The 25,216-nt window shown below is 38.4% G+C and overlaps 1 protein-coding gene across 19 annotated transcripts in view; it reads left to right on the forward strand.

Moving 5' to 3' along the window:
* Positions 1-25,216, forward strand: part of LOC143026462 (1-phosphatidylinositol 4,5-bisphosphate phosphodiesterase delta-4-like) — a 47,561-nt gene that overhangs the window by 14,993 nt on the left and 7,352 nt on the right. For 6 of the 19 annotated variants that reach the window (XM_076186881.1, XM_076186880.1, XM_076186887.1 and 3 more), the window contains 12 exons: positions 344-464; positions 2,167-2,252; positions 2,740-2,946; positions 3,365-3,463; positions 4,702-4,761; positions 6,077-6,168; positions 7,337-7,381; positions 10,744-10,830; positions 20,357-20,450; positions 21,828-22,007; positions 22,975-23,116; positions 23,737-23,811. In XM_076186881.1, the coding sequence (XP_076042996.1) occupies positions 344-464; positions 2,167-2,252; positions 2,740-2,946; positions 3,365-3,463; positions 4,702-4,761; positions 6,077-6,168; positions 7,337-7,381; positions 10,744-10,830; positions 20,357-20,450; positions 21,828-22,007; positions 22,975-23,116; positions 23,737-23,811 (1,288 nt within the window). Of the gene's footprint in view, positions 1-343; positions 465-2,166; positions 2,253-2,739; positions 2,947-3,364; positions 3,464-4,701; positions 4,762-6,076; positions 6,169-7,336; positions 7,382-10,175; positions 10,197-10,743; positions 10,831-14,098; positions 14,171-20,356; positions 20,451-21,827; positions 22,008-22,974; positions 23,117-23,736; positions 23,812-25,216 lie in introns of all 19 variants that reach the window. The other 13 variants (XM_076186886.1, XM_076186891.1, XM_076186892.1 and 10 more) reach the window with 13 other exon arrangements.

Below are 25,216 nucleotides of genomic sequence, written 5' to 3' on the forward strand. Positions count from 1 at the left end.
CTTCACCCCATTCATCCATCTCATCCTCAGTCATTCCTTCAAGGTCATTCCTTCCACCTCCACCTTCCACACCTCTTTTACCAATCTGTCATTACTCATTCTTTCCATGTGTCCAAACCATCCCAATAATCTTTCATCAGCTCAATCTGCTCCATCTCTCTTTTAAAACATACCTGGGGGGGCAATTGATTGGGTGTGGGGTGGGTTGTATTGACTCTGCCATCCCCTTAGAAGGGAAAAGGCCTTTCAATATGTATATGTGTACCAAGATGGTTCTTGGCACTTGAACCTGACTGAAGAATGGTTCTCAGCTAGATCTAATATAATTGTTGCTCTTCCTCAGGGTTCTACCGTTTGATGTTATCAAACCTATTCAACATCTACAACTCAGCACATCAGACTGCTGTTCATCAGAACATGAACCAGCCTTTGTCACATTATTTCATCTCGTCTTCTCACAACACGTAAGTTATTGGAGGTCACTGTTGCCACACTTTTGTCAGTGCCACAAATCTCCATCCAACTCCGGTACCTTACCCTCAGTGTGAGCAATGCTTTTGCACATTGTCACCACATATTTTCTTCTTTTTCTCTGTACATTCCCTTCTTCCTAGTCCTGTTGTTCATATCTATATACATACATACACCAACAGCTCCCCCCCCATACAAGGGAGGTAGCATAAGTGAAAAGGCATAAATCCGCTCTCACCCATTACATCCCCACATACTCCACTCCCATTCACCACCCATCCCTCCATCTTTTCTTGGCTCCTAGATGATGGGTAATCCCTGCATCTTGCCCACTGCCCTGGGTCAGAAGCAATGCAGCAAGACACAGCACATCCAAAGCAAGGCCACTTCACTTAATCAGTGAGCAACCTGCCTCCTCTCTGTCCCCTCATGCAGAAAGAGAGAAGATGGGAATAAATCCCTTCAGGCTGCGTCAAAATATCATTCTCACATACTCCCTAACCCCCATCCCCCACCCACACTCTTCCATGCATCACAGCATCATCTATACACAACCATTCTCCACTCACCCCTATCTTCTGTCTTCTACCTTCTACCTTCCTTCCGTCCTCAACAGACATTCCCCTTTTTCCCAACAGTCCTTTCACCTCATCCATCCATCTCATCCTTGGTCGATCCCTCATGTTCACTCCATGTAGGCTACCTCTGTTTTCCACACTTCTTTTACTAATCTTTCTTCACTCATTCTTTCCATGTGTCCAAACCATCCCAATACTCTTTCATCAACCCCATCTCCTAACTCCTTTCCCACCCTGCTCTCATCCTCACCTCCTCGTTTCTCACTCTATCCAACCTAGTAACCCATACCATACTTCTCTGACATTTCATCTCAAACATATTTAAACTCTCTCTCTTCCTCTCTTCTGCTCCATGTTTTTGTCCTATATATTGCTGTTGGGACAATTACCCCTTCATGCGATCACCTCTTAGCATCCATTCCTAAATATCTAATTCTCATTACATTCTTTAATCCCCCAAGTCATTTACTTGCTTCTCAATCTACATTCTACCTCCACCTCCACCTCCACCACTCCTTTTCCCTCCACAGTATCTAAAGCTTTCCACTTCCTCCAGCCTCTCTCCCTTAATACTCGCTTCCAGTTTGCTGCCATCCTCTCCCCTTTGTACATCTCATAACCTTACTTTTACCCACATTTATCTTCAACTTCTTTCTTTCGCACACCTTCCCAATCTCCGTCACTAACGTCTATAATCCCTTCTCAGATCCTTCTACATACATAAGTAAATACAACTTCAGCCCAGATGCTTTGTGGAAAGAAAATCCAAAATATAGTGGGATTCCTTGTTCCACCACACATTTTGAAGCTTGTAAAAGTATTCTTTACATCTCTTGCCGCTGTTGATGGAAGAATTTTACCTGTCTAGTTCACATAGGCATTGATGTATTTGTATGTGCCACTTCAAGATCCTTCACATTGTTTCTTTTTCTAACCTTTCTTTCACCTTTCCCTCAGTATCATTTCCCAAGTTTCTGGTCTAAAACTTATTGCCTCATACTCCAATGTATATATATATTTTCATATTGCTTTTAATTGATGATTTGTGTATTGTTTTGCTTATATTGGTAGAGCATAAGCATTTAATATTTATATGTCCGTACCTTTTCTGCAACAGATACCTAATAGGACACCAGTTGGCTGGCACAAGCAGTTTGGAAGGCTACATTAGTGCCCTAAGGAGAGGCTGTAAAGTAGTTGAACGTAAGATATTATTATGTAGTGTGCACAGGAATTCCTACTATATGTTAGCAATTTATCTTACAAAACATGACAACTTTTTTTTTTTCATGAATTAGATATAATGCAATAAAATGCAACAAAATTAGTGTAAACAAATTGTGAAATTATAACTACCTCTCAAACATGAAGGATAGTAATAATTTTAGTTATATTTTTAAGGAATAATGAACATAATTCATGAAGTAATGTTATATCAGCGGTAAGGCGAATATAGGAATGCAGTTGTAGTCAAATCCCCCCCCCCATATTTTTGGTTACTAGTTGTGAACCTTTTTTACCAAGCCATAATAAAAGTAAAAGCAGTGCTCACTAAGATTACCATGTGAAGTTCATATTTTGGAGGACTATTACAAGTTCAGATAAGAGTTGACATATTTTTTCCCCATTTAGTAAGGTGGAGAACCTATCAGTTATGCACTAATCTATAGTATTTATCCTTCTTCCACAGTTGATGTATGGGATGGTGAAGATGAGCCTATCATCTACCACGGACACACTCTGACGACCAAAATCGCCTTGGCTGATGTGTTACGTGATGCAATAAAACCATATGCCTTCATTGCAAGCCCATATCCTCTCATCCTGTCCATTGAAAATCATCTCAGCCTTGAACAGCAAGTCATCATGGTCAAACAATTTAAGGAAATTCTTGGCGGTAAGTTTGGGTTAATCCTGAAGGGTTTTTCTGTAGTGAGAATAAAATTGCAAAATGGCAATAGATAGAATTAATATCAGTTCACATCGGCACCACAAATCCGATAAAAAAAGTAGCATGGTCACAGACAGAATTAAAGGATAAGTCCTACTTGGTATGGAAGAGTGAAATTTAGGTAGTTTTGATTCCTACCCTATTCCTAGAATCCTAGTAATTCCAGTTAATGAATCTGTATTTTGTGCCATTGCTTCTGGAGTAGTTAAAATAAAAGGGGAAACAGATGGGTGTGGGGTGGGTGAGGGGTAGGTGCATGCCTTGGCTGGCTACCTACCTTGCAAGGCCTTTTGGCATAAGTGTGTATGTATGTAGTTAGTTTTGAAATGTCATTGTTGCTGACCGTTTGTTTGGATTGTTTCAGATGATCTTTTGACGCAACCAGTTAGTGATGACATCAAAGTGCTCCCATCTCCAGAAGAACTGAAGGGCAAGATTATTGTCAAGGCCAAGAAACCCAAGGGTAGGTATTCAACAGTTTTCACAACACCCTTTTATTGTATTCATCTAGTTTCCATAGCAGTAGTGAAGGGTGTGAAAAGGCTGAGGAGTTTTGTAGGTAACAGCTCATTGGATGAAAAAATATGAATCATTATTTACTTTGTATCAGTGTATTTTTATGTTTGCTGGCCAAACAGGTTAGGGTGTCACTATTTGCAGCTGAGCTCGAGGTGATGGTAGCTCAAAGTCTTTCACGAACGAGTTAGACTAAGGGTATGGTTTGTTAAATTCCATGCTACAAAGTTCTCTGTAAAGGGCATCATCCTAGCCTCCTGGTAAGGGGAATTTGCGACGTTAAATCAAATCATCAAACTTAATTATTGTGCATTTTTATATATATATTTCTGTATTAGTTGCTTTTCTATTACATTTTTTGTCTGTGGTATGTACTTGTTATACAAGGGGGTGGAGAGGGGGTTGGGGGTGCTTATGTGTGAATGATATTTTGATGCAGCCTGAAGGGATTTCTCCCCGTCTTCTTTTTTTCTGCATGAGGGGACAGCGTTGGGGTCACCAATTAAGTTAAGTGGCCTTGTTGTGGATGTACTGTCATGCTACATTGCTTCTGATACAGTGCAGTGGGCAAGATACAAGCATCACCCGTCATCCATGAGGAGCTAAGATGAGAGTGGGGAAGGGGGTGGTAGATGACTTTGGCTACCTCCCTTGTAAGGAGGAAAAAGTATTTGTTATATAGATAGATGTACTTGTTTACTCCTTTCCTATGGTGTTCTTCCCAAGCAAAATCAATCCCTCAGTTTGCTGTGCTTGGTCTCTCTAACAGAAGACCTACAGTCCTCGGGTGACTACTGCCACTAATTCAGGCCACAAGTCATTCAAAGACTTTTTCTTCTTCAAGTTGAATAAAACTAAATGAAATCTGAAATGCATCACGAAAGCAGCGGGGTGCATTGAGAGATCTGTATCTTCATAGTTATGATGTTCCTTGATCTGAATGGAAAAATGTGCCAATAGCCAGTATATAGTTATGTTTTATGGATTATTTTTTTTAATTTTTAAGATATTAAAAAAATTAATACATACATTGGTATGTATGTATTAATTTTTTCCCATTATATTGATCTGTAAAAGTTCCCATTAGATCTCTCAAAAATACTTCCTCAGTTGTATTTTCTTTGTTGATTTTCTCAGTGTCGCATTTTGACATACACTACAGGTTGCAATCATTCTTGCCTACAGATTCCTCACTTAGGAGGTTGGCCTCTGCATTGACTGAGAAATGCAAATCCATCCTCAGTGGTCTGTCTTCTCATGTTCTTGGTTTCTGTAAATGTTGGTGCAGTAGATAGTAAAAGTAAAGTAAGACAGGCTACTACCCCAACTTTATTTCCCCCTTCCTTCTTTCCTTCCTTCTCCCCCTCCCAAGACTCCATTATCATTATGTTTGTATACTTCCACCGGAAATTCTTCTGCATTATGGAGTCTATCTTCTCTTGGTAACATTATTTTTTTATATTGACGGATTCCCTGACCAAGTTGTCAGAAATAGGTTATATGTAATTTGCTTAGACTTGAAAGCTATGCTACTTGATGAAGAGTTTTCCATATTTGCTTTTCATTTACAGCCTAAGGACTTTAGTTTTATTGCAGTCATTTGGCATAATTTTTTTCTGTATCCCATCTGAATGTATAGAAACATAGATAAAATTTCTTACCACCAATTCAAAACAGGCTGACTGCAAAAAATTTATACAAGAAAAGCAAAAAAATCTTGTTGGGATGAAAGGGTGTGCTTCTGTAGACCAGTCACATAGTTTGTTGATATTATTACTTCTTGTGCTTTAGTAATATGCAATATGCAGACAGATCAGTAACTCTTTGAGAACTTGAATGATTATTGTTTGCTTTTGTATGTACAGTAGAAAGATTCTGGAGTACAGATGTCACATCCTTTAAATGATTTTATATACTGGGGTTGATGATGGGTTGTTGGGATGGTTTGGTTTGGATGCATGGAAAGAATGAGTGAAGAAAGATTAGTGGGAGAGGTGTGGAGGGCGGAGGTGGATGGAGTGAACGCAGTGGGAGGATGGGATGGATAGATGGGGTTGGGGGGGGGCATTGGGAGGGAGGGATGTGTCTGTTGGGGAAGGAAGGAAGGCAGAAGATAAGGGTAAGTGAAGGATGGTTGTGGATGGATGATGCTGTGATGCATGAGGTGGAGTGGGTGGGGGTGGTGGTGGGAGTTAGGGAGTATGTGTGAATGATATTTTGATGCAGCCCAAAGGGATTTCTCCCCGTCTTCTCTTTTTCTGCATGAGGGGACAGAGAGGGACCCACCGAATAAATGAATCAGCCTTGCTGTGGGTGTGCTGGGCAGTGGGCAAGATGCAGGGATGACCCATCATCCAGGAGTAACCAAGAAAAGAGGGAGGGAGGGGTGATGAATGGGAGTGGAGTGTGTGGGGATGAAATGGGTGGGAGTGGATTTATGCCTTTGACTTTGGCTGTCTCCCTTGGAAGATATAAAAAGCCCTTGGTATATGTATGTACGTATTGTCATCCTTCAAGTGTGTCTATACTTTTATTACACCACATGTTTTTTTCAAACAAGGGGGCGAAGTGGAAGATGATGATGACGACGACGATGACAACACAGACATCGATTACATTGACAGTGAGGAGCAGCCAGCACAAGCAAAGAAGGTGGGCCCTAACTGACATATATAGTTATACAACTGTAACTCATGGACTCCATGTAAGGACAAGGCCTTTATTGATAGTACATGTTGCTCGTTAGAGCTTCGTTGTGTGCTGCTTATAAGCTTCCTCGTGTACTACTTATAAAAGCCTTCCTCCTGATATGGTGTTTCTTCTGCCATATTTGTGGGCAGTTGCCATTTTCAAACATCTCGTAAACAGTTGGGTAGAAATGATGACTTCCCTTAAATTTAGTTTTTAAGCTGCAGATGGGTAGTATAAACAATAATTTATTCCAGATAGGAAGAAAGCAGATTAGAATTGTAGATATTGACCTTGATTTAGTTCATTTGGTTCTCTATAGATTTGTAGGTATTTTTGAAGGCAGTAAGTAGGATAAGTTTAAGAGACTGGGTAGGTTAAGATATTTAAGATGTATTTTAGTATTTGAGGCAAGATCACAGTGGTTTTGGAGCTTTATTATTTTAATTGTGTAGTGCTTGACAATTTTGGAAGGCCATGTGTTGTCTACAATGGAGGCCATGGGTAGGGGATTGATTGATTGACAGTTTTGCACATGTCATCACATCATGACTTGAAAAATGATGGTGTGATCTAGTTCTGATTTTTACAGACATGTCATATACCCCAACAGATACAGTCAAGCATATGTGTAAAAATGGAAACTATACACTTTTTCTATATAACCCTCAGAACTGCTTTAATTTTAATTAACTTGTCATCAGTTATAGATTGAGAATCGGTAAACAAGTTTTGAGTTATGGTAAGGAATAACTGGTTCCGTCAGCAATGTTTGGCATGTAACAAGGGTAACTTTGGACCTTAGTGGAAGCCAATGTGTGTCCTATCACATCCACCATACTTGAGTAAACAACTTTACTCTGTGGAAGTGGAATTGACAAAACTAAGATAGATTTTCAGATGGTTCTAACAGCAAAGGAAAGACCCAAAAACCTGTTATTATTATTATTATCATTATTATTATTTTTAATAATAATAATAATAATAAATAAAAATAAAAGGTACCTTGATAAAAAAAGATTATTGATAGATGAGGCTACAAAGTTTGAACAACAAAATTTTGGAGAAAGATAGAATGATAGAATTAGTTGTATAGGTTTAATTATAAGACAGTATAATTCAGATTTTTCAGCGATTTGAAAAAAAGAAAAGGAAGTTGGCACTTGCATCTAAACAGGTATGCCTTCAGAAAACATGTTTACTATTTGAAAAGGATGATTACTAATTTTAATCAGTAATGCGTAAGAGTGCATGCTGGGAGAAGGATTTTTACAAAATAGACTTAATTTGTACACATTTTTCTCGTTAATTGTATTGTGTACAGTTAAAGCATATATACTTAAATTATCATTAGATTTTTAATTGAAGGATGTGAGAGTAATATACTGGTACACTTCTTACGGACATTGCTTAGATAGATTTACTTTAAATGGCAAACAGTCAGCACCAAAAGATTGGTCACAAATATTATCATGCAACTTAGTGTTTGTCATAGAAACAAAGGCATATTTACAAAACTTCATATTTGCATCTTAAGTAGTGATGATTTCTGTTGTGAGTGCTATCAATAAGACTTGCAGCTGAAACATATGAAGAGAGATGGAAAGCATTGGATCAGTCAACATTAGAAGAAAGAAGAGTAAGATGTGACTTGATAGTAGTGTTCAGGATAAATAAAACTAACAGAAGAGATTTCATAGTCTGGAAAAAGTCACAAGGTCATAGGAACAAGTTTTGGGAAAAATGTGTAAAGGATGTGAAGAAGCTAATATAACTCAGATACACAAATTGTTTCAAAGCGAGGTATTATACATACATATACCAAAATGGAAGTAGCTAACCAAGGTATGCATCCACTCTTCATCCATATCACCCCCATCAAACACCCTAAATTTCAGTGCAGGATCTCCCTGTCACACTGCTGAAAGTATCAAGCATTGGTTAAAAGATTGTTAGTTTGCCCTTTAGTTAAGACTGGCCTGGCAGTCTTATTGATTCGTAACCTTGAACCGTGCATTTGGGAGATTTGGACTTATTTTGATTAATCAAATCAGCAAAATATGGCCAACAAATTATCAAAAGTAAAGGAAGACCTAAAGTATACCAGAAGCAATGTTAATTGTAATACTTTTGAATAGTTAGATGGGATTTCTATGTGAAGTAAATTTGTGACTAATCTTTTGGTGTGTACCATACTGTTTGTAGAACATAAGACAGCCCACTATACAATTTGTTCACCAAGGATCAGTGCATATCTTCAAGTTCCATCGCCAAAACATGGTACCAGGAATTGATACCTTTGGGAACCTCTGATTAGGGAGCAGTTTAGGAAAAAAAAAAAAAAAAAAAAAAATAGAATAACAGACGGTATGCAGTGGTCCTCTCCTTATATGCAAAGGGGGACGGAGAGGGGGGGGTCGCCGATTAAATGAAGCGGCCTTGCTGTGGATGTACTGTGTCTTGCGACACTGCTTCTGACCCAGGGCGGTGGGCAGGGTGCAGGGATGACCCGTCATCCAGGAGGTGCTCAGATGAGAGGAAGGGTGGGAGGGGTGTGGAGTGTATTTAGGGATGAAATGGGTGGGAGTGTTTTTATGCCTTTCCCTTTTTGGCTACCTCCCTTGGAAGGGGGAAAAAGCCTTGGTATATGTATGTATGTATGTATGTATGCAGTGGTTCGTATATACACTTGTTTTCTGTGAATATCATTGCATCTTGGAATGTGATAGTCAGGGAACACCTTTACTTTCAAAGTGTACTTGGAGTTTTTATAGATATCCAGAAATATCGGAAAGTTTTGCATGAACGATTCTTGAATATTCAGTTAGTTGTGATCTGTGAAATATCTAACATTGTTAGTTGTCAAGTCAGAAGTGGATGGAGAGTAGGATCAGACGCAGTGCACCGGAAGAGCAGGAACAAACAAGGGCCATTGCATGAAAATTTAGTTTGTTTTGGCAACAAAATATATGTAAGATTTTCTTGAATGGTGGAGGATTGAATATTCTTGTGAATAGACAGTAGCATGAGGAAGTGGAGTTTTAAGGATCGAGGGTTGCATGTGATGTCTGTGGAACAGAGAAAAGTTAATGGAAAAGATTGGAGTGAATGGAAGGAGTTTGTAAATGAATGAAGGGATGATGCAACTTTAAAGGATATTCTTCTCATCTTATTCTTGAATTATTCTGAGTGGATGATAGCGAGATTGCCATATGATGAAGTAGTGGTGATAAACTAGCTTCAGCTATCAGGCCCTGCTATGGAAAGAACTATGCCTTGCTACATTGTTTTTGACCCAAGTATTGTAGCACAGGACAAGGTGATCCTTCGTCCCAAAGGTGCCAAGGTGAAATGGACAGTTGAATGATTTGTTTATGATGGGGATATGTATGTTGACTTGGTTACCTCCCTTAAAAGGGTGAAGGGCATTTGGTGTACAGGTCTCCTGTGCAATATGATGCATCAGTATGCAGTGGTTTGTGTATACACTTGTTTTCTGTGAATGTCATATTTTTATCTATTTCACTTTCATGATGAGGCAGGCTAAGCAGACTTTTCCCAAAGTAGTCAGTAACCTTATTTTTCCCAATTCAGTCAATCAGTATATGATCAGTTGTTGTACAATTGGGTTTTCAGGAATGTAACTTAATCATATAATTGAGGAGACCTGTATATGTATGTATACTGTATATGTACACATACATATATATATATATATATATATATAAATGTATATATATATATATATATATATATATATATATATAAATATATATATATATAGATATATATATATATATTATTCATTGATTAGGTTCGTTCATTGGTATTATACTTTTAGTTGGCTAGATCATGAATTTCATACAGGTTCTGTCATAATGCTTTTGGTGTATAGTGGAATGTAATGATACTGCTCTAACATTTTCCTCTGAATTAATATTTCTTGTATCTTCTTCACCACTGCCTTCCAGATAACCTACTACTATCGTGAGGTACATTTACATTGTGTCTAGCTTTGGATGTGGAATGATTGCTGGGGTTTTTTCCTGTAGCTTTGGCCGTCTTGTCAATCACTAGTGTCCGACAATGCTGGGGCAGCACTCACCCACTAGACCAGCACCCCCAGAACTGCCAGAATGCAAAAACTGGTGTCTTATATTGTTGTGCTTGTTATCAACAGTTTGGGCTGTGAAAATGCCACCATTTGTTTTCTAGCATACTTAGAAATGTTTTGCTTAGATAAAGCACATGTTTCAAGTCACAAGACTGATTAAGTATTAATAGAAAATTTACTGATATGTAATAGACTTAAATCATAGTAACAATTAGATTTTATTAAAAATTATTTGTTTTAAAGTACTTGAAATGTAGATACCAAAAGAAAATAATTTTACAAACAATTAGGCTATAATACAATATGATGGCTGGCTGGCAGTTGTGAGGTGACCTGCTTTTGACAGTTACACCGTAAGTCCACTTTACACTTGTGATTATGTATATACTTACCTGGCTATCTTCCCTCCTGCGTGGGCAATGTAGGAATCTCCTTCCTCCAGTCCTCCTCTTGGTTACCTCAGCTTGATCAAGAGAAAAACTAAAGCTTTATTAGGCTGCAGTCCCAAGCAGGTAGTACTTCACTATAGTACTCCACTATAGTGCTCTAGCATGCACATTTGTTTGCCACTTGTGTTTTACTTTGGTTGGATTGGGTTTGCTTTGTTTTTTTGAAAGTGCATGGTGACCCATGATGCAACTCACTGAGGGACTCAAACAGGGCATAAATCCTATTTTTGAGAGTGTGTATCTTGTTGGTATGTGGTATATTTATTTCAGCTGACTTGTTTACCTTCGGTGACTTAAGTTTAAGTTATGTTCAGTCTTGTCACTGTGTTGACAAGACATTATTTTTATAACTTTGCTATTATTTTATCAAGCTGTAAACCACTTTAAGCTGTAAGTAATTGGTGAGGAACTCTGTGGGTGGATTTAGGAAGGGTGGGGGTTGTGTGGATCAGATTTTTGTGGTAAGGCTGTTATATGAGAAAGCTTCAGCAAAAGGTAAGGATGATTTTTGGGCCTTTATGAATTTGGATAAGGCTTATGATGGTAGACAGGAAGGCACTGTGGGAGGTTTTGCAAATACATGGGATAGGAGGAAAGCTGTTAAGAACAATTAAGATTTTTATGACAGTAGTAGAGCCTCAGTTAGAATTAGAAATGGAGAGAGAGAGTGGTCTGAGATAAAGGTGGGACTGCATCAGGGATGTGTCATGTTGCCATGACTGTTCAATGTGTACATGGATTGGGTGGTACAGGAGGTAAAGGTGAGGGTAATGGGCAGGAGACTGGAGATGGTTAAAGAAAATGGAGAAAAGTGGGAGGTGAGCCAGTTACTGTTTGCTGACAACACTGCATTTATGGTAGGGTCAGAGGAGGGATTAAGGGAGTTAGTGACAGAGCTTGGGAGGGTATGCAATAGGAGAAAGTTGAAGGTAAATGTGGGTAAAAGTAAGGTGATGAGATGTACAAGGGGAGAGGATGGCAGTGAGTTAGAAGTAAGTCTTAAAGGAGAGAGGCTGGAGGAAGTGGATAGCTTTAGGTATTTGGGGTTGCATATGGCAGGAAAGGGAGGGGTAGAAGTGGGAATAAATTGTAGACTGAGACAAGAAGTAAATGCCTTGGGGTTTAACAAGTGTCATGAGAAATAAGTATTTTGGAATGGATGCAAAGAGGAGACTTCAAGAAAGGGTGATTGTGCCACTGGTACTGTGTGGGACAGAGACCTGGAATTTAAAAGAGGCAGAGAAAAAAACTTGGTAGGGATTACAAGGTTGGATAGTGAGAAATGAGGAAATGAGCTGGGTTGGAAAATGAGATAACAGATAGGGGTGATGAAAGAGTATTGGGATGGTTTGGACACATGGAAAGAATGAGTGAAGAATTATTAGTAAGAGGTGTGGGGGGAGTGAAATTGAGGTGATGACTGAGGATGAGATGGATGGAAGGGGTGATGAGCAAGGAAGGGAGAAGGCAAGAGAGAAGGGTGGGTAGAGAATGGCTTTGTATAGATGATACTGTGATGCAAGGAATGGAGGGGTTGGGGCATAGGGGAAGGATAGGGAGTGATGTATGAATTATATTTTGATGCAGCCCAAAGGTATTTCTCCCCATCTTCCCTTTTTCTGCATGGGGGGACAGAGGGGGGAGGGTTGCTGATTAAGTGAAGCAGCCTTGCTGTGAATGGGCTGTGTCTTACTGCATTGTTTCTGACCCAGGGCATGGGTGGGATACAGGGATGACCCATCATCCATGAGGAGCTAAGATGAGTGGGGGGGAAGTGGAATGGCTGGGAGTGAGTGAGTACTTGCCGTATGATTTGGCTACCTCCCTCGTTAGGGGGAAAAAGCCCTTAGTATATAGAGATAGTAAACCACACTTGTCATCTTTGCTTTGTGTAATCAAATAGTCCAGACAAGTGGCAGTAACCAGCAGCCATTGGGGACTGGATCTGGTTTTACTCTAAACTCAAATACATAGCATACTGTGGTGTGATTATGTTGATAATCATCTTGGGGGGGGGGGGGCATCCTAAGACATTGAATGCATAGTTATATGACAAATCTTCACTCTCCCTTATTTCTGCTGTACTTAAATCCACTCCTTAGATAATACCTCTAAATATTGACTGCTTGTCATAAATCTTGTATTGGCAATACCTCATACATGGCATCATAAGAGGCAGCTAAATGGGATGGTGTAAGGGGGCCTGTGGCTCTCCCATTCTGTTTTTCTTTCTTGACTTGGCCACTCCCATTACAACATTATCATAAATACACATACATACACCAGTGGTCCTTTCCCCATAGAAGGGAGAGGTAGTCAAATTACACCCATTGCATACTCATTGAAATTTGTTCAATAACCCACCCATCTCAGCACCTCTTGTAAGAAGTGTCATGTTTGTCCTTCACTAAAACTGTAAACAAATATAAAGAGAGGTATGATGGATGGAGAAAGAAAGATGGGACCCCATGAGCATAGCTCCTTTGCTGTTTACCATAATTAAGTAAATGTATCTGCTCTGCTAGTTGAGTTCATACATACATTAGTAATTGGTAATTACACATCCTTACCTCATTAGATTGTAGAAGGATGATTAAAAGAAAAAAGTTAGGAGGAAATAGTTGAGGAAATGTAGTAATATGATGTGGAAATATTGGATAGATCATGGTAAAATTTGGAGAAGTCTGAGATGGAGGGAAGGAAATATGGATGGGCCATATGCTGACATCGGTTGTTTCCTCGTATGAAAAAAAAGTTGAACCGTTAGAAGTGAAATCATGATGAAAATTGCAACTGTTTATTGAATGTATTATTGAAAAATTGTTTAGCTTTTTACAGTCATTATTATACTAATTGTTGCCATGAGTTTCAGTGACCGAAAACATGTTGTCTGTGTTGTTTTAATGTGGGACTGTTTTTATGTCACTGGCTGATGATGATAAGAAGGGCTGCACCTCCAAATGGAGGTGAGGGTGTTGACGTGTTTTAAAGACAGACAGCAGAGAGATAACTCTGGCATCGATCTTCCAGAAACCTGTCATTGATCCCTCTTGTTTCTTTGTTTTCTCTGTAGAATGAATGTTATGTTGTAGTGTTATAAACATGATTACTATGTGTATGAAAAAATAAAGTAGAATGTTTTAGTGATAATGATCCCATTTTAATTTCTGCTATTTGCTTCATGCTTCATAATGCTTTTTTCTCTATTTTTTTTGTTGGTAGCAGACTTGTTATAGCGCCTTCTAATCTGGTACTTCATAGGGACTGACCTCTCACAAATTTAGTTTTTTCTTTGGAAAACTATATTTGTATCATCTTGGCCCTTTTTTAGTCACCCTCTTGCTTGAGAAGCTGTGGCCGTGAGGTTATCCGAGGTGTGCGGGCCGTCAGGAAGCATGCCAAAGTGAGTTCATTCCACAGATGTTGCAAATTTAGTAGGAGCTGGCTTGGCTCCCTTCACCCAAATTGAGGAAATCATGCTCATGTTTTACACTACCTATACAACTGGAATTCTCACAAGGTGCCAATTGACACATTCAGATGTTCAATACACGAGGATAGCTTTTTTTTTTTTTTTTTTCCAATATATATCTGCAGGACATACACTTTATTCAGAAGTAAGTGTATCAATGGACAATATAATTTATAGCATGTAATAGTTCATTCCTTAAACTTAGTTGTTTTTATAGATTAGGAAGACAGTATGCTTAACATGGAAACGGTACACAAGTTGGGCACAGCACAAGGGATGTGGAATATAATTACAATGATTTACAAAACATCAGACTTTTTTTTTTTTTTTTCCCAAGCCTTTTTCTACTAAACATTGCATGCAGTATCTGCCTAATCCAGCAAACCTCAGTGAGTCATTAACATATAATTAAATCATATTTAGCAACAATAAACCAGTTTTAACCCATGGGCAGAGGTAGCCACCGCCTAGTGTTTCAGATATGGGGAATTTTGTTGGGTCACATTTAGATGGGAGGGGTGGATGAATAGATTTAATTTTTTATACGAATGTGTGCTTCGACTGCCAACCCCCTTGTAAGGGGGGAAGGTCATAAAGTGTGTGATTCACCATGGCCTTGGATCATGTGTTGGACTCATGATTGACAATTATTCCCCTCCTGAAAGAGAGCTCAGAGCTCATATGACTGATCTATGGGTACTGCTGTGACCTTACATGCACACACACCCCCAGCTCCCCACCCACAAGAGTTGGAGTAATGACTCGCAATACAGCGATACTGAAATTACTTTAGTGTGCAAATGTGTGTGTGTGTCTGTACAAATACACTTACAGTAATTGATTTGTCACTATCCAGAATAGCGTCTGGTAGAAGTAAGATTTCCATTCACAAACATTTCCCAAGGTGCAGTTCCTGAAATTGTGGCCAGTGATGATGCTGAGACATCATGATGTGAAACTGAAATGTAGTTTTGCTTATTGTTCATGATACTGCACAACTGCATAAAAGTAGCAAATGTAATAACCTTTTTCACAGCAAACCAAATTCAGGAATTTATATTTTATAGCCTAGAATGCAAGTAAATGAATGAAGAGAAGAACATAGTGCTGATATGTGATAATGTATTTCCCTTTTCCCAACTGATAACTGGCCTGGTGGATGTGAATGTGTCCAGGAACATGGTTGATTGTGCAGCTGTTTTCTGCTGAGAACATACATGGTTGTGATATAAAGATGTAATTGAATATTACATCACTTTTGCATGTATAGCTAGATGGTATCAACCTGTATGAAAATGGAACAAACATCAAAGAAATACAAGAAATTATATATATAGTAATTGGACATAGTCCTTTTTTTTTATTATTATTATTATTATTATATTTATTTCAAAATAAAACCAAGTATATAATTTAATGTTTTATATTTCAAAATAAGAGATTATTTGAAGAGAAACATGGTTGATGTGAATGTGTCCGACAGCATGGTTGATTCTGGGAGTGCTCTCTGATATTAACGTAATGTAGGATATAATGATAGGGGTTACTAGGCCGGATAGAGTGAGAAATGAGGTGAGGAGGAGAACAGGGGTGGAAAGAGAGTTGGGAGATAGGGTTGATGAAAGAGTATTAGGATGGTTTGGACACATGGAAAGAATGAGTGAAGGAAAGATTAGTAAAAAAGGTGTGGAAGGAGTGAATATGAGGGGGCGTCCTAGGATGAGATGGATGGATGGGGTAAAAGGAAGGACGGGAGAGGACAGGAGATAGGGGTGAATGGAGAAGGGTTGTGTATGGACGATTGCTGTGGGTGGGGGATGGAGGGTGAGGAAGTATGTATGAGAAATAATTTGACGCAGCCTGAAGAGATTTCTCCCCGTCTTCTCCTTTTCTGCATGAGGGGACAGAGAGGGGGATTCGCTGAATTAATGAAGCAGCCTTGCTGTGGATGTGCTGTGTCTTGCAACACTGCTTCTGACCCAGGGCAGTGGACAGGATACAGGGATGACCCATCATCCAGGAGGTACTAAGATGAGAGGGAGGGAGAAGGGTGGAGGGGAGTGGAATATGTAGGGGATGGAATGGGTGGGAGTGGTTTCTATGCCTTTTTCTTTTTGGCTACCCCCCCATGTAAGGGGGGGGAAAAGCCTTTGGTATATGTATATAGATATAATGATGCACAGTATTGAATGTCACATCACCACTGTCTATATATATTTATATTTCATCGACATGATTATAAAATTACAATAAACCTCAAAGAATTACAAAAAAAACTATGCCTGCAAAAAATACATTGCCACAGTTAGACAGTCATCATATTTACTTGTATACAATGCAAGCTCGTATGAGTAAACTAATAGCCATCATGGTTGATGTGAATATATCTGACAGTGTGGTTGATTATGTGACTCCTCTCTGCTATTAACATGGGCATCTGGATGGTGGGGAAAGCCAATTGCCCCCTCCCCTGGAAAATTTTCATTTGTATGTCTGCAAAGAGACTATAATGGCTAGTAATGGTTATATGATGTTGGATGACCACCACTTAACAGAAACAGTCACCTCCTCAAACTCCAGATAGTTAAGCTGTCCCATACTATAAGGCACACCCAAGATTTTTGGTCCTAAGCATAACTCAAGACTCTTGCTGCACAGAATCCCTTCAAAGTAAATAGGGACTTCATCCCTATATATGGATGACCCTACCAAGTGTGACCCCAGTCAAAAGTATTTTAATCTAGAACCAACATAAGAGTCCAGTCCCTCTCAACATTTGCTGATACCCCAAAGTGAAATGAACTGCATACAGCATTGGCGTAGGAGTAGCATTGCTGAGGAAGAGTTGAGATGCAATTTTCATGTGATTTAAGCAGTGGTTCTCAACCTTTTTCGCTCCATTCCCTCCTTCATGAATTTTCAACATTTGTGTGGCTCCATTCCATTTCTCTTCCAAATCCCACCCTGCCAAAAAAGGTGAAAAAAGAAAATAATAATAATAAATAATGATAATAATAATGAGGATAATAAAATGTAGATGAAGAGAAACCTTATGCTTTATCACAAAGAGAGATTTTTAAGATTCCTCCCATTATATAGAAATGTACAATTTGTAACATCAAGCTGTGAATCCTCTAAATTCTTATCATGGCTCCTTTGAGGGCCCCCATGGCCATCAGGTTAAGAACCACTGGTTGAAGCATGAAATAGACGAGTGTTTTAGAAATGAAAGGGGTGAGGAGATGCATAGCCACCGCCTTGTTTTTCAGGCACCAAATTTAGGGGAAAAATCAGATGTGATGAGAATTCACAAAATTATCCATTTTTGTGACTACAGAATGTGTACAAATTAGTAGGACACTGCTAGATAATGCACTTAGTACTGATAGAGATTAGTAGTATATTTTTATTTGTTCTGCTACCAATTGATTTTTGCAAGTTATCATTGCTGGGATACCGGCATAATGTGTCCTGTATATTGGAATTTTATTTGCTTCTTTTATTTGATAAACAGAATGCCCTGTGCCATGTACTTAATGAAGTAGAGCCAGAATTAATTCAGCCCAAGTTCTGTGTCTAAACATTCTGTATGTGTTTTTATGTTGCTCACATAGCAATGTTGTATTATGTACTTAGTTCATGTTTATGTTTACTTTTACATAGCTTTCTGTATTTAGTTGAACTTTGGGCTGATGATGCTAATGTTGTGTGCGTATATTATGTGGATAGATTCTGATAGACATATATAGACAATATATACATGCCAGATACATTTTGTAAGGCTTTCAGAATATTTATTTTTATTCAAGTATATTTCTACTGTTCCACTGGAGTTGGTGATAGATACCTACTAGTAGTGGCCCTGCAAGATTGATGTTAGAGAGAACTTGCTCTTTGCCACCTGGAGGTAGTGCAATTCCAAGGGACTGACGTATGGTCCTAGGACTGGGGAATGTTTTAATATTCCAATAGCACATCACAGAAAGGGGTTAACTTCCCCCTCCAGGAGTAGGGAAAACTGAAGCATTGCCCTGTGTAAATCCTGCAATGTTGTCTAAGGTGTAAGAGCATGCACCTGTAGAAGCAAAAGGCTTCATTCCCTCTTACAAGCTGGTGGAGTCCTCTCCCCCACACACACACAGTCACTGTGGCTCCTCTTTGTTGTGGTTATATGGGAAGGGCTCCAGGCAGACTGTCCCTTAGACTTGTAAATCTTGATGGGATTAGTGGCAAGGATTGAGACCCAAGTCATACTAGGGGTCTGTTTGGTAGGGTTCAGCATCTCTGCCCAGGGAACTACATGACATCAGAAAGAACATCAGTAACAGCAACATATTCATATCCAAGAGGTTCAATTTATAGTTTAAACAGGATAGAATGAAAAGGTTGAGTGTGATTGTAGCAAAAGGAGTGAAGATATACCTCATCACTCCTTGTTTGAGGTATTGCCTGTGTTTTATACCATCAGTCTTATAGGGACTTTACCAACACCCCAATAGACCAGAATTATGCAGTATTCTATTATGATTGGAAACTAATCTCCACTCAAAGAAGAATGCTGAAAACTTTTGACTTCTACTATCCCTCATTTTTAATGCCCTCGTTAAATCTATCCTTTACCCCTCTGTAACAGCGCCTTTTCAGACAAAAATACTGGTTATCACTGACAAAAATATTGATTCTAATGGTGGATAAGTGCATTTAAAATGTTATACTTGGGTATGCTGGATTACACACAAAAAATACTCGTCAGCATGTGGTTACTCTACAATTTTGTTTTCATTCAGTGGGCAGTTGAGGTTCATTACATGTTTATGTACTGGTATATGTATGTAATTTTTTGTGAGGGAGAAAAATTTGTTTAATGGCTTGAGTGTTGAGCTTGAAAGTTCATCTTGAGTTTTGTATGTGTGTGTCAGGGTGTATAAGTGTAGATGTATATAATTTTTTACCTTCCCAATATTATGTTTGTTATTATTATTATGTAAGGGTCATTTATACATAGTATTTTTTCTTTTTTCTTTTTACATTATGTTGATAATCTAAGCCCTTGTCATTTCATTTTGAATTTGAAAATATGTTTTGGGTGCTTCAGTTTTATAATTTGAGAGTTAAAAGTTGTGGCATTGACCAGTTTTTATGAGTGGATCAAGTTTGTATTAGTTTGTGTAGACTTCTGCATTAGTTCCCATTTAATGAAAGGTGGTAAGTGCAGTTCACTATCAGTTGAAATAACAAAGATAAAATCATAACCAATTATTCATAGATGCCTAGTATTAATTTTTTTCTTTTATTAATAAAAGATTATAAATACTGATGCTACACTCAGTAATCAATAACTGCTAATTAGAAGAACGAGTTTGCTATATTAACGATATTCATTGTTTGGATATACTGTATATATTATTGTGGTGCTCTCTCTCTCTCTCATTCTCTCTTTTACTCTTACTCACTCTCCTTTTATCATGCTGATATGTATATATATATATATATATATATATATATATATATATATATATATATATATATATATATATATATATATATATATAATATCCTGACTTTGAAATTTGCCAATGTTTTGTTGATACTAGTACATCATAATTGAAATCTTTATGCCTTACACATTTGCAGATACTGTAACAAGTGTCTGAACCTTTTTCTTATTCAATTACATCCAGATAATGAAATTGTCTAAGCAGAATAAATGAGTCCTGACCATCAAATAAGTTCCTAAATATAGGTTGAAATGTTATCTAAAAAAGATTTTGATGGCAGTAATGTTCAAAGCATCTGGAGCAGCCAGTGCATGATCATGTGGTTATATTATTTTGCTTGTAGTTTTGAAGAGGTTCCTAATTTATTTGCATGGAAAATTTAAATGTGGAATGTTGCACATCTACATGGAAAGAAATTAATAGTAATACTTTTATAATGGGGATCAAGACTTAAGATTCATTGGCTAGGAGTTATTTTGGTTGCTTTTCATGTAAGCATAAATGTCTGTGTCTTTAGTCATTTCTGCCAATATGAAATATACATTAGTGTATATCAGCCAGGTTTCCTTCTCCCAGAAGGTATTAACATTGTAATTTGTGTTTTTTGGAACATTGACAGAAGGTTCATAAACCTTTGGCTCCAGAATTGGCCCAAATCGTCAATGTTTGTGAAGGAAAGAAGTTTGTCTCTCTTTTCAACTCCTTTGAAAGTGGTGAGTCATGGTTTGTTTGTTTACCTTAAATCTTAGATATACTGGGTTTAGAAGAGTAAGCTGGTGGTGCATAGATCAGGGGTTTGTGATATGAAAGAAGTGTTTGGCTAAAGGTGAGGATTGTTTTTTTTTTTTTGTTTTTTTTTTTATATTTCATGGATATAGAGAAGTTGGGGAAGAGGTGCTTCCATATCATTAATGATGGGCCCTGCTGGTGTACTGTGTCTCACTGCATTGCATTTGACTCTTCATCCACAAGGTGCTAAAATGGGAGGGGTGTGCTTGAGTGTGTGTTATTCATTCCCCCCCCCCAACCCCCAATGTTATAAGGGAGAAAGGGCCTTTGATATTTATGCATAATCTTGATTGGGTGAAACATAGGCTCGGGATTGATGTTCTTCATAGTAGTAAATTGAATTTGTTTATATTGTTTGGTATGAAATAGTCTAATATATAATAAATGCAAATTATTTTATATAAGATTACCAGGTAAATCCCTCTTTATGTGGCTGAGGGGAAATAATACTAGGCTATCCTGTCACAGTCTATACAGACCACCAGTCTCTTCGGAGGTGTGGGTTCAAATCCCACCGCTGCCACCATTTGTTGGTTTGCTCAACAATGTGAGGAAAACACTATGAGAATTGTTCCTCAGTTTATTTGCACAGCACAACAGCACAGGCGATAGATAATTAATTCCACACACACACACAACCACTTCCTTCTCCCTCAGCTTGCTCGCTCAATCTGATCCATATGCGTCACTTCAAGCTTGGGCATGACGGTCAAAGGTTGCGTTCATTCCATTTTTCTAATTAATTCCTTGCACACAGAAATTTACATACATCCAAATCTCAGTTCTACAATAAATTAAATTCTATTAAATTTAATTTATTGTAGAACTGAGCTTTGGATGTATGTAAATTTCAGTGTGCAAGGAATTAATTTGGAAAATGGAATGAACACAGCCTTCGACCTCCATGCCCAAGCTTGAAGTGACACGTATGGATCAGATTGAGCGAGCGAGCTGAGAGAGAAGGAAGTGGTCATGTGTGTGTGGAATTATTTATCGCCTGCGCTGTTGTGCTGTGCAAATAAACTGAGGAACAATTCTCAGTGTTTTCCTCACATTGTTGAGCAAACCAACAGATATCATAGGAACTTTGCAAGCAGTAGTAATTTGATAAACTTTTTGGAGTGTGGGATTCATGGAAAAAATGCTTTCCTCTTGCACTAGATCCCTGTTTTTTCAAAACGTTACATTTTTTATTTATATATAAATGTGCCCCTTTTTCCCAACCTTGAGAGAATTTGAACAGATTTTTTTTTTTTTTTTTTTTTTTTTCTTTTCTTTTATTTCTTTTCTTTCTTCCACAGACATGTGCGTCCACTTCCCATCCCTAAGGGAAAACAAGGCCAAGAACATCTTCGAGACCACGCCAGATGACTTCATTAAATTTACGCAGCGCCAGATTTGCAAGATCTATCCACTAGGCACTCGTACAGATTCCTCCAATCTGAAGCCATACCCATTCTGGACCGTGGGAGCACAAGTAGGTACGTATAATGGGTTTGAGTGGTTTCATGTGCTCGGATATGTGTTGTCCAATCAGGTTAGAGTGTAGATTTTGGCAAGAGATTCAGTGGAGACGGTTGAGTTCATAGTGAGATCATAAGGTTCTCTGTAGGGGAGTTTGTGACATTAAATCAAATGACATAAGAATGAATGAAACTGTAAGAGACCATAAGGCCTATACTAGGCAGTTCCATCTGTTCAGCTGAATCATAGCCCATTCACAATTGAGGTGTCATGTAGATGAATGAAATGAACTTGAAGCAGTTAAGACAAAAGGGGAAGTAAAATGAGGCAGGGCAGGTAAGATAAAAGTACCGTGAGGGTGGTAGTGGAATTATGCCTTTTGACTTTGGCTATCTCCCTTGTAAGGGGGAAAAAGCCCTTGGGATATGTATGTACAATGAGGCATGAAATGGGTTAATAAGTCAATCAGTCCATTGACCCTGGTGACTCTTACAGAAGACCTGTGGCCTTCAGTTTTGGTCATAACCCTTTCACCACCTACGGCTGACAGGCATACTGTTTACATGTTGTATGATTAAGTTCCATTCTGTGAAGTTCACCTGTAAAGGCAGTCAGTCGTACAACAATCAAAATTTGGGGAAAATGAGATTCTTTTTCCAGACATTCAAAAATAACCTTAAAAATCCCTGTGACTTCTGGGCCAGTCCAGTGGTGTTGCCAGTTACCTGGGAGCTGTGGATCTCCAACAAGGGAGACTTGTGGCAAAAGATTAAATTGTCTTGGCCCTTTGAATATTAGAGAGGTTCCTCATAAGTGAACAAAATTGCCTGCCAGTAAATGTATTGGTCTTTATACTCAGTGTTAACCAAAATAGATTTAACTCTTCAATTGTTAATAGTTATTTCCTCTCCAAGAATCATCTTGTAGTATCCAGAGTAGATATATAATCCAATTGTTGCATTCGTTTTTCTTGTTTCTTTGCAGTGACGCTGAACATGCAGACAGAAGATAAACCCAACTTCTACAATGATGCTCTGTTCCGCAGTAACGGCAACTGTGGGTACGTGTTGAAGCCAGATATCCTGATTGGCAAGGAGCCCTTCGTTCATTCGCAGCTGGAGAACAGGTGAGTCTAGATCTGGAATGGTTCAGTTGGCTCTGTTAGAAGTAATTTAGGATAAATTAAAAGAAAAAATAAAGAAGAAATGGTAGGGTTTGTTGCATTGCACTTTGTATTAGTAGAGTATGTGTAGTACATGTACAAAGTGTAGCTATAGGAAGAAAGAATACTCCAGACCCTCTATATGTGCAACAGATATCTTCTACATCAAACTTGATTTACATTTTCATGCAACAAAGACAATTCTGCAGTTTATGGTTGTATCCGAAGTAATAACCACGCACAGTTTGCATTACATGCAAAATTTTTACTTTTGAAATGGGGATTTGGTAGAAAAAGTTCATTGCATAAGAGATATGTAAATTGAGAGACTGATGTATGAATTTGGGATTCCCATAAACAAACTGTACTTTTAAGGGTGATTATTCTCTTACAAGAACTCGAAGATACTCTTGATCACAAATTCTTTTGACATAGGTACTTGTGTTACTGTATGTAGTCTCAGTCATAACAAAAAATATATATATATATATTTGTCAAATCACTCTGTATAACTCCAGTTAGGACAGAGCTAAGTGTGATGTTGACATGCTGAGCTTATACTACTTCTTTGTCTTCCATATCAGGATAAAGAGTAAATTCTTCTCTTTGCGTTTTTTGCGCTCAAGTGTTCGATTTGTTGGGCATCACTTCATGCGGCCGTACGTAGCTAGTGTGTCATTGGGTGTTAAAAGAGATTCAGTGTGGGTGTTGTGATTTGTCCATCCAACTCCCTGAGTGTTCGTTCAGTATGCTTTCAAAGGTCTTCAAGCACAAGTGATGTAAATAGTTATGCCACAGGATACCCTGGATGTGTAGCTCCTCACACAGATTGGCAAGTAATATTGCCAGTTTCACTTGTGTAGGTTGGCCTGAGTTGTGTATTTGTTCTTTTTTGCTTAAGTTGCAACCATTTGATAACATTACCCTTCAGTTTTACTTGTTAACAGAGCTACTATGGCATGAAGAAATTGATTAAGTACCTGAACAACAAAGAAAGAGGAAATGAAAATGTTTGTGTTGAATTAAATTTTGATCTACAGGATGATGGAAAATGTGATGAGGCATGTGCAAAAATTTTTAGGTCTATCATCTTGTTCATTGGCTATGAACCATTACATTGTTTCTCATTTTCCATATGTGATGTTCTGCAACTCTGTAGTTTATAGCTGCAAAACTGTTGCTCGTGTTTACACAAAGATTGTCACTTACATTACACTTTTAATGAATTAGTGTCTGTTATATCAACAGAAAAACATTTATTTGTAATGAGGGTAGGTGCAGAACAAGGAATAGATAAATAAATATATATGTACCAATGGCTTTTTCCCCCTTGTAAAGAGGGTGGCTGACATTGCTACTTGTAACAGGTCAAGGTGACAGGGGTTCAAACCCTGCCACGAGTGAGTTGGCCCAAGGGCATGCTTCATTAGATTTCATGCTACAAAGTCCTCTGGAAGGGGCACTGTCCTAGCCTCCTGATGGGGGGGGTTGTGACATTAAACCAAATTGTCATCAAAGAGGGTGGCCAAATCAAAGTAGGTCTTGACTCGTTACAGAAAAAAAAATACAAAAGGGGGATTTCTATTCACATCACTGTGTTCCATTTAGTCAACTATTATGATATGCATGGGGAACATAATGGCAGCATTCTTGTCCCCCTGCCACAAGAGCATGGGAAAGGAGAAAGAGGCATTGGAGGGATAAGAGAGAGGTTTAAAAAAAAACAGCTGAAACAAGGGATGGTTGTAAGTGGAGGTTTTTCTCTAATAAAATATATGCTGTGTCTTGCTGCATTGCTTCGGACCCAGGACAGTGGGAAAGATGCGGGGATGACCCATCATCCAGGAGGAGCCAAGAAAAAGAGGAAGAGAGGGGTGGTGAATTGGATGAAATGGGTGGGAGTGGATTTATGCCTTTTGACTTTGGCTACCTCGGATGCCTAATGCACAATGCATCATGCTCCTTGCGTTATGAAATACAAGGTCACTGCTGTATTACTTATTCTCTTTCAATCTGAGTTATAATAAACACAGAAAACGTAATCAAACCAGTTCACAGAATTCG

Source organism: Oratosquilla oratoria, chromosome 6 (genome assembly GCF_046742065.1).
Source record: "Oratosquilla oratoria isolate Oo_2021 chromosome 6, ASM4674206v1, whole genome shotgun sequence".
NCBI classification, from domain to species: Eukaryota; Metazoa; Arthropoda; class Malacostraca; order Stomatopoda; family Squillidae; genus Oratosquilla; species Oratosquilla oratoria.